The sequence below is a fragment of the Crotalus tigris genome, unplaced genomic scaffold (genome assembly GCF_016545835.1).
Source record: "Crotalus tigris isolate CLP2741 ecotype Arizona unplaced genomic scaffold, ASM1654583v1 scf7180000017632.1879674, whole genome shotgun sequence".
Classification (NCBI taxonomy): domain Eukaryota; kingdom Metazoa; phylum Chordata; class Lepidosauria; order Squamata; family Viperidae; genus Crotalus; species Crotalus tigris.
In genome coordinates, this window is record NW_024096526.1 from 1555855 (window position 1) to 1566240 (window position 10386).

The 10386-nt window shown below is 40.0% G+C and overlaps 1 protein-coding gene across 1 annotated transcript in view; it reads left to right on the forward strand.

Annotated features, from left to right (window-relative positions):
* Positions 1-8012, forward strand: part of ATP2A3 (ATPase sarcoplasmic/endoplasmic reticulum Ca2+ transporting 3) — a 137705-nt gene extending 129693 nt beyond the window's left edge. The window contains exons 16-21 of the mRNA XM_039334653.1: positions 213-415; positions 1422-1507; positions 2629-2762; positions 4461-4578; positions 5414-5531; positions 7612-8012. Of these exons, the coding sequence (XP_039190587.1) occupies positions 213-415; positions 1422-1507; positions 2629-2762; positions 4461-4578; positions 5414-5531; positions 7612-7631 (679 nt within the window). The 3' untranslated portion in view covers positions 7632-8012. The remainder of the gene's footprint in view (positions 1-212; positions 416-1421; positions 1508-2628; positions 2763-4460; positions 4579-5413; positions 5532-7611) is intronic.
* The last annotated feature ends 2374 nt before the right edge of the window (positions 8013-10386 follow it).

Below are 10386 nucleotides of genomic sequence, written 5' to 3' on the forward strand. Positions count from 1 at the left end.
TCAGGTACTTTGAGCATAAGTTGACCCCCTCCCTCTTCTTTGTGGCAGCCCCTCAAATATTGGAACACTCTTATCATATCACCCCAATCCTTAACTTTGTTAAACTGCGCATACCTAGTTTCCTGCAACCATTCATTGTACAGTTTAGCCTCCAGACTCCTTATCAATTTTGTTGCTGAAGGCCACAAAAATATATTGTATTCCATTTTCAGCATCTTCCTGACGGCCATCCTGGGCCTTCCTGAAGCTTTGATCCCAGTCCAGTTGCTTTGGGTGAACTTGGTGACTGATGGACTGCCGGCTACGGCCCTTGGCTTTAATCCTCCTGACCTTGACATCATGGATAAATTGCCCCGGAACCCTAGAGAACCTCTCATTAGTGGATGGTTATTCTTCCGCTACCTTGCAATTGGAGGTGAGAACATTTTTTATGCCTATTTTGGATGCCTTCCAGATGAGTGGATTTCAAATCCTAGAATGCTCCAGTCAGCATGGCTGTGGCTGCGAATTGTGGATTATGGAGGTAGCCTATATTAGGGAAGGCAATTTGATATGTACAAACAACAGCGGGCAAGTTACAGACTCATCCACACACCTTTTACCTGCCCCTCATGAATATGCATGAATTAACCGTTTAGTCCCAGTGTAGTGTTGTCCAGGGTGCAGTAACCTTTCAACACTTTTTTGAGATACTAGACAACCAGTGTCCCATTGAGTCATTGTTTCAGAGATGTTTCCTTACCTAAACAGAGAAAGAAAATGACCAAGAGGGGGCAAAAAAGCAGTGGGAGCAGGAACAACTTCCAACTTCCTGACAGCTTCCTCATTGAGTTTCCTCGTGGGAATCTGTCAGGGAGCCTCAGAAATCTTCCCCCTTCCTTTCCCTTCCCTTCCCAGAAGGCAGGTGAGTGGCTGCTGCTGGGTGGGGGAGGGAATGAGGGAATTGCGTGATTGACTGAGAAACTGTCACAGAACATTGAAAATAAACATTACAAAATGGCAGCAACAGCCTGGCAACTACCAGTACCATTGAAGCAGCCACATGTTTCCAAATTTCATTCACTCGGGAGTTATGGGTCCCAGATTTGGACACATTCTTTAAGTTAGCTTATTTGAGGTACCTTAGTTCAAAAATTGTTGCCCTACGATGCATCATTTCACCTTATAATAGTATATAGATTAAAAAATGAAACAGGTAACGTTTAAGCTGCTTAGATTCTTTGCCGAAGCAGGGTATAGATTGAATTAACAATGTCCAATGACCTTGGGCTTTTATTTGAAATATATCAGGTAGTGATGGTAGTTGGAATGTAGTTAGAACGGGTTGGGCTGATTCCTGACCATAAGCATCATATAACGAAGACCAAAAAGCTATTTAACTTAGTCCCATTCCTTTATTTAATTTTCCTTTTCCCTTGCAGTTTATGTTGGGTTTGCAACTGTAGGTGCAGCTACTTGGTGGTTCTTGTATGATGCGGAAGGACCTCAAGTTACCTTTTACCAACTGGTAAGTTAGAGATCTAAATTGGAAAAAAAGCAGTTTGCATCTTTATATCCTGCAGAAATGCGATGCATGTTACATCTAGAGCCAAAAACGTTGCTCCAGAGCAATTGCGGACAGCATCAGGCTGAGGCTAGGAACAGATATGGCTCCTTAAGGATGGGCCACACATCCTCCAAAGGGCTATACTGTCTTTTTATCTTGAAGATATTGAAGGTGAAGATACTATTGTTAATTTATTTAGACAGCTGATATTACAGCATTATCCTTTGAATATTTTTTTAGTTTATTAAGCTTTTCCATGGGAATTCTTTTTTATTTCAAAGGATTCATTCTTTATATCTATTGATTGTCACTGGATTGTGGAAACAGCAGGGGTTTCCATAATGTAGGAAATCTTTATGGATGTCACGGAGACAAAATTTACTAGTTGCATTAAAAAAAGGAAAACCATTAATTCTTACTTTTTCTAATGGTTAGAATATGATACTTAGCCAATGCGTTTAGCCAATGTGACAAATCTCACACAGTAAGAAAACATCCCTGCAGAAAGACATGTAGCATCTAAAAATCAAACACTTTTTTTTCCTGAGGTTTTGTGTTAACAAGAACAGGGGTTCTTGATGATAAATTGTGGAAACCTTGCAAGAGAATTACATAATTTTACTTTATTCAGATTTAAAGAGGCTATTAGATTTTGTTTTTCTGTTCCACATGTTTTCAAAGTTATTTGGCTTTGTTGTAAAATCTTTAGATTTATAACTTGATTTTCCTTCCTATAGAACCTGAGTGCAATATACATGGCACAGCTTCTTAGCTTTTGAAAAGATTATAGTATTTTCCTATTGCTTGTAATATTTGCTGCATGCTGAGGTTTATGTTTTTATTTATTACGCTCTATGGACTTCAACTGGCTTGTGATAAAAAGATCAAGATCACAATATGAAATACCCCAAGTTTTCATTAAAATGATAATAAAATTCCTCCTGTAATGACTATCCCGAGCATTAAAAATCTTTGTACCACTGCAAGCTTTAGAATATTTTAATCTCTGAGCCACAACTCACAGCAGTCTTCACACTGAGCCTTATGGTGGTTTTTTTTTTGTTTTGTTTTTTTGCCTACAGAGGAACTTCATGAGATGCACAGAAGACAACCCCATCTTTGAAGGCATCGATTGTGAAATCTTCGAATCCCGTTATCCAACCACCATGGCACTCTCAGTCCTGGTGACAATTGAGATGTGTAACGCACTAAACAGGTACAGTGTCACCAGCTGGGTGTTCCTTGAAGAAGAAAAGCAACACACTGAACCTACTTTCATTTTTTAAAATGGGATCGATAATATGGAGTGCAGGATTTAGAGTGCAGCTCTTCCAAGAAAAAATGGTGCTTTTCCAGGAGCATCTGGACTTTCTTATTTTTCTTTGAAGATGTTTCACTTCTCATCCAAGAAGCTCCTTGGATGAGAAGCGAAACATCTTCAAAGAAAACCAAGAAAGTCCAGATGCCTCCTGAAAAAATACCTTTGGGACAACCATGACCTGGATGACTGAGAATCTCCATAGACATCTTGAAGCTGACATGTGTTTTGTGAGTGCATCTCAGTACTTGATCAAAACAAACTATCCGTAGGTAATTTTCTTCCATAGCATAAATTCTAAAAATCACTGGAGAAAGTCATGTCAGCAGCAGGTTATGGAGTGCAGTGGAGTGCAAAGACAGCAAACTTTATTTCATTTGTACTTGTTTCTTGGTTTATCTCTTGGGTATTTTATTGCCAGGGATGGGATGAAATGCTGGTGGGGTTTTCTGCCCAATTAACTTGCCAGGGTATTAAATGTGTCTTGTAAGGTCAATGGAATTTGTCTGCAACATAGGTTGGATGACTACTGACGTGGTGACCTTTTTAAAATAATTATGTAGCCTCTGTGTGCTTTGTATGGTTGTAGGTGTTGAGCCCTCAACTTTGAATAGTATACAGACAATCCTTGACTTATGACCACAATTAGAACCAGAATTTCTTTTCCTAAGCAAAGTGGCTTTTAAGTGAGTCATGCTTGATTTTATGACCTGTTTTGCTATGATTATTAAGTTTATCACTACAGTTGTTAAATGAATCATGTGGTCAAGAAGTAAATCCAGCTTGCTCCATTGGCTTCCTTTGTGGCAAGCTGGCTGGGAAAATTGCAAATAGTATAAGCCTAAGGCTGAATATCAGGCTTGTCAGATGCTGTATTTTTTTCTCTCCTGCTCTATGGAATAGAGAGTTGGTCTCTGACAGAAGGCCATCTGAAGAGACTAGAAGCATTTGAAATATGGATTTGCCGGCGGCTGTTATGTATAAGCTGGGTTGACAAGATCAGAAATGAGGAGGTGATAAGCCACCTGGGAAAGCCAAGGGAAATCATCAAAACAATTAGAAAACGAAAATTAGAATATTTCGGACATGTGATGCGACCCAGAAAAATACGGCATACTCCATTTAATCCTCCAGGGAAAGATTGAAGGCAAAAGAGGTCCAAGCAGAAGAAGAACATTGTGGCTTCAAAAATCTAAGGGACTGGTTTGGACAAAACTCAGCAGCACTTTTTCGTGCGGCTGCTGATAAAAACAGGATCGCCAGTGTCCGATAACGGATATGGCACAAGAAGAAGAATCACTTGATCTGGGATACTGCAACCATTGTTTGCCAAGCACCTGAATTTTGATCCCCATATGATCATGGGGATGCTGCGATAGTCATAAGTGTGAGGACTGATCAAAAGTCAGTTTTTTTCAGCATAACTTTGAATAATCAATAAAGAAATAGTTGTAAGTCAAGGGCTACCAGTAATTGCAATTGCTTAGAAGTGTCCCCCTTGCCTCAAATGACATAGAGAGTGTGTGTTGTGTATGTAGATGCCTTCAGAAAGCTAAGGAATTGGGGATGCCTGATTAGTTTCTGTCTCCTCTACAGTGTCTCTGAAAACCAGTCGCTGCTCAGGATGCCTCCCTGGCTGAACATCTGGCTCCTGGGAGCCATTGTCATGTCTATGGCTCTGCATTTCCTGATTCTGTATGTGAAGCCATTGCCTGTAAGTAATGTCCCTTGTGCCCAAATTGGATTTAGAAGGATCTTACTGAGCCACATCCTGCCTCCGCTGCTCTCTTTGGATTCCTGGTGGCAACAGTGGGCAATGTTGGTTTCAGGATCTCAGAATCAGGATCTCTGATCACAGTTGGGGGAATTCAGGTACCAGCATTGCCAAAACTCGGCAGCAAGGCTCCCTCCCTTTTTGAAGCAGCAAACACACGAAATGAGAACCTAAAACAGTCTTTCTCAACCTTGGCAAATTTAAGAATATAAACTTCAAGTCCCAGATTTCCCCGCCAGAATGGCTGCCTGGGGAATTCTGGGAAGTGAAGTCCACCAGTCTTAAAATTGCTAAGCTTGAGAAACATTGGTCTGAAACAACAAAATAACATAAAAATGCACCCAGTTTTGGGTGGCCCACACCTCTTCCCCCCAAAGTGTTAGATGTAGCTCCTGATTCCAAAATTTTGCCTATCCTGAAATTTCTTGGTACTTCAGCAAGTCTGGGTGTCTTCAGGTTTTTCTCTTTGGAACACTATAGAAGCAACATCATTCCCAGACTGAGCTTTGAAGGTAGTAATAGCAATATACTGCTTCATGGTACTTTACAGCCCTCTTTAAGTGGTTTACAGAGTCAGCATTTTGTCCCCAACAATCTGGGTTCTCTTTTTACCAACCTTGGAAGGATGGAAAGCTGAGTCAACCTTCCACCGGTAAGAATCGAACTGCTGGCAGTCGGCAGAATTAGCCTGCAATACTGCATTCTAACCACTGTGCCATCACGGCTCTTGACATAAGGTAAAGGATGTAATCCACATCATTTTTTTATCTTGCAGCTGATCTTTCAGGTGACCCCACTTAGCTGGCCTCAATGGGAGACTGTGCTGCAAATCTCTTTGCCAGTTATCCTGCTGGATGAAGGCTTGAAGTATCTCTCCCGTAACCATTTAGATGGTGAGTGCCCTTGCAGCTGGATTGCCCATCAGCTTTGTGGCTTGTTAATTGTGTTGATGTAGGACACAGCTTGAATTGCAAAAGTAGAAGACACCGTGTAAAATAAATACCGAAGCCCAAACCTTCCTGATATAATTAAGATAATATTTTAAATTATGGTCTTCTTCTGCCAGCATCATTTTCCAGAGCTATTGTGAACAAGCAATGAAATTCATGTATTTGTTTGTTTATTTATTAAATTTATTTGCCGCTCACCTCGTATCCATCTCTGGGTGGCTTAAAACATAAAAGCATTAAAAAAACATTAAAATCATCAGTCATAGAAGCACAGCAGATAAAATTATTAACAGATACAAACCATTAACACCAGGTGAGAAAGGAAGGAGCCAGACACACAGGGCGGGGAGATGGGATTAAGTTTTAGTTAATCAACCACCTCCCATATGAAGTTCCCCCATTGGGTCCCCAAGTCATCTGACAAGGCCAGGTCTTAAGGCCCTTATGAAACGTCAGGAGGGTGGGGCCGATCTCACCTCAGGGAATAAGATGTTCCAGATGGCAGGAACTACAACAGAGAAAGCCTTTCTCCTGGACTGCCCCCCCCCAGCCGAAATAACTAAAGACATTTGATGGGGAAAAATTGATTAATACCAGCCAGCAGTAATTCTTACAACAGAGCAACTAAAGAATGATAATCCTCATTAAACAACCGCTAATTCAACAACTGTTCAAAGTTATAATGGCACTGAACAAAGTGACTTAGAACTGGTCCTCAAAGTTACAGCCACTGCAGTTTCCCTGTTGTCATGTGATCACAATTCAGGCAATTGGCAATTGGCTCACAATTACAATAGTCGCAGTCCCTCAGTCACAGGATCGCCGTTTGCCAGCTTCACAGCTGACTTCCAAAAAGCAAAGTCAGTGGGGAAGCTTGCAGGAGGTTACAAGTTACAGTCAAGGGATGTTGTGCTTAACAACCACATAAGATTTGCTTAACAACCACAACCAGAACTGCCGCAACGGCTGTTGTAAGTTGATACAGTCACATAACATCAAACTTTGAATCTGTCGCTTAGCCATTGTTAAGCAAGGACTATCTGTAAGTTATTCAGCTGGAATTGTAAAAGGTCTGGTAAAATTAAATGATACTTAAATGGCAAGACTCTCTTTAGGGGGAGAACTTAGAGAATGGGAAAAGTTTATGTAGAACTCTCACATACATTTTCTGTACAGGTAGTTCTCGACTTATGACCACAACTGAGCCCAAATTGTGAGTTTTGTCCCATTTTATGACCTTTGTTGCCATGTGTGAATGTGTCATGTGAATCCCTGCAATTGTTAAGTTAGCAACACGGTTGTTAAGTGAATCTGGATTCCCCATTGACTTTGCTTGTCAGAAGGTTGAAAAGGTGATCCCATGATCCCGGGACACTGCAGCCGTCATAAATATGAGCCAATTGCCAAGCTTCTGAATTTTGACCACATGACCATGGGATGCTGTAAAGGTTGCAAGTGTGAAAAACGATCCAAACTCACTTTTTTCACTGCCATTGTAACTTTGAATGTCACTAAATGAACTGTTGAAAGTTAAGGACTACCTGTATATGAGATAAGATGTGTTTGTGTGTGGTACATGTGGAAGAATTCTGTAAATCTCCAAGATTTACAGAAGATCCCCAGACTGAGAACAATCCAGACATCAAAATCTTAGTTTTTGCATTTTAGTAATGCATTACTTTTGTCCCATTTGTAGGACCAAATTAAGTAAGAATTTAGAGCACTTTCCAACAGTAGAAGGTTCTGCAGAGGAGTTTGTGGCCCTTAATTATTCCCATCCTTATCAAGTTACTTATCTTGAGTTAGTGACTGCTTCATCTATTGCATTAAACCATGATTTGTTCAGCCATAATTCACCGAGCAAACAAAAGTAACTAGGTTCACAGCATACATTATTCCAAAACTTTAGGGCATAATGTTTGAATTTATTTAAGATGATAAAAATGTTTTCTACATTGTTATTGAAAAGTCAGTGCAAGCATTAATTAATTTAAAAAATGTTGTTTCCTGTCCCTATCCCCAGGCAAAGAGATCAAGGAATGACCAGCACAAAAGAAACTCAGTTTCTCCGCAAAATGAATCATAAACTCTTACCTGGGACTAAAGAAATTGCATGCTTGCATTTCCAAAAGACATCAAGGAATATGCATGTTTTTGAAGTCTCGGACTTATGCGGGTGAATTGTCAAAAGAAATGAAAAACTGATAATTTTTGTTTTGTTTTTATTTTTACTTTTGTTATGTAGCTGGATTTTTTTTCCCTGTATATAGTTGTGCAAATACTGGATAGTTAAATTATGGCTGGGGAGGGAGGATAAAGTTTGCTCTTTAATGGAGGCAAACCTTTAGACATCTGCTTCTGAAGATTTAATTCCTTTTTTTTAACTGCATTTTTCTCTTGAAATAAATTGTTTCTGAGACATTCTATGGTTCCTGTCAGAAGTAACCGCTGGTGGGATGAATCTATCCTTTACCAAAAAGACCCTTTTTGACATATTCCTGTCAAGTTTTATGTTGTTGTTAATTGCGAAGTCGTGTCCAACCCATTGCGACCCCATGGACAACGTTCCTCCAGGTCTTCCTGTCCTCTACCATCTTCTGGAATCCATTTAAGTTCACACCTACTGCTTCAGTGACTCCATCCAGCCATCTCATTCTCTGTCGTCCCATTCTTCTATTGCCCTCAATCTTTCCCAGCATTAGGCCCTTCTCCAATGAGTCCTTCCTTCTCATTAGGGGCCAAAGTATTTGAGTTTCAACTTCAGGATCTGGCCTTCTAAAGAGCAGGTCAAGTTTTATAGGAGATAGAAAATACCACATGGCTTGAGGTAGCCTATCGGATTTTTTTTTGAAAAATATGTTTGACCACCCAATTGGCTACTGTATATTCATCATATCTTACTGGATTCTGGCTGCTGAAATCATGCTTGGCTTTGCGTAGAGGCCTACATTCTAGAACTCGAAGATGGCTACAATCCTTGTGCTTGCAGGCATATGACAAAGAGGGCCGAAAAGTTCAATATAACCATCTACTTCTGCTATGTTTTGTTCTTGTGGGAAACCTTTTTCGCCACCATTTTTTTCCAGAGCTTTATTGTATGGAGGAGGATCTCCGGCTTCTTCTATACCAGAAAGCTGAATTCATCAGTAAAGATTCGGTGTGGAAAGCTGGTATTTTGAAAGAAAGATTCTAGTCTGGCCATTTCTCTTTATCAATTCTTTATTCATAGAAACCCCACTTTGTATATAAGATATTGCCCTGAGACAGATCTATCCATGTTTGCGTGACTGTAGACCATAAATATATGGAGATGAGTCATTAGAAGTCAATTCGTTGATCCGTTTATTGCAGGTGTGTCAATCTGCAGCCCATGGGCCACATGCAATCCTGGACAACTAGTAATACAGCCCCATAAGATCATAAACTTTTAATATTATTATGTGATTTTTAGCAATATTTTATATACAGTAACTATATTACATGTTTTGTATGCTGCCCAAGACCATTTCTCTTCATTCAGTGATGCTCAGGCAAGCCAAAAGGTTGGACACCCATATTTTAGCCTATCTGACCGGTAGCACAAATCTGTGGGTTATCATTTTTCTCATTTGCTGCCTGAAATCTTTGTAACTGGAGATATTGGAGGTGGAATCTGTGCACATCTACAAAAAAACTGAAATATTTTGCCACTGAACTGAAAAGCTATCTTTGAGTAAACTAATGATTCATCTTGGCTAGTATTAGTTTCTGTGTGAACTATCCAGAATAGCTTTCAATTGGAGGTGCCATAAGATCAGAATAATCATAATAGTTACTTCCTAACAAAGGGACAGCATGATTTAAGTATCAACATTCCCTCTGTATAGTTTATTCTTAATAGATCTCTGAAGAAGAAAAGCTGTCAAGCAAACCAAGAGTCTTGCACTGAAAAGGGTCCAGATAACATTCATGAATGATACGGTAAAAGACAGAGCAATTCTGTCTCTCCATATCCTAAGAGACACAGGACATTTATGCAATTTAGCTTGTGGTCCTTGAAGATTTAAGGGGTGCAAATGTCTTCATTTGGGGCAAGAGTATGCATTCTCATTACTTAACAAACCTGGCTGTTTTTCAGGCCAGGTGCCCAGAACTGTGATCTGTGTAATCCATAACTCTTACAGATGTAACAGGGAAGATTTGATGGCATGGGTACCTGACTTTGATTTCTGACCATGGATTTCCATGGAAAGCTTCGCACTTTAGGTGGTTATTCTCACAGCAGCAGCAAATTTAGGTATGTGGAGAATCGTAAGTGATGAATGCCAGCCTTTGGAAATGAGATGTGATTTCAGAAAAGTCATCTTGAAAGTTGTTTTTGCAACATGGCCAAGGGTTTTTTCCTCTAGGAAAAAAAAGGTAGTCCCACAGTAATATTAACATGAAGTGTGGCTGACAGCTTTTTTAAAAAGAACAGTACCTAAGAGCAGATGATTGTGGAGGAGAAGGAGCATTATTAGAATTCTCTCTCACCTTTTCTCCACCATTACAAAATAGCTTACCTGAGCTTCTCAATTTTATTCTGTCAACAACAGTGCTTTGAGGGGCTGGGCTGGGCTGAGGGATAATGATTATCCCAAAGACAAGCTTCCATGATTGAAGGGGACTATGCCAACTTCATACACGTCCAGTGTCCTAAAGGTGCTTTTCAAGAGGCAACTGGACTTTCTTTGTTTTTCCTTGAAAATGTTTCGCTTCTCATCCAAGAAGCTTCTCCAGTTCAGTTCAGCTTCTTGGATAAGAAGCCAAGGGTGCTCAA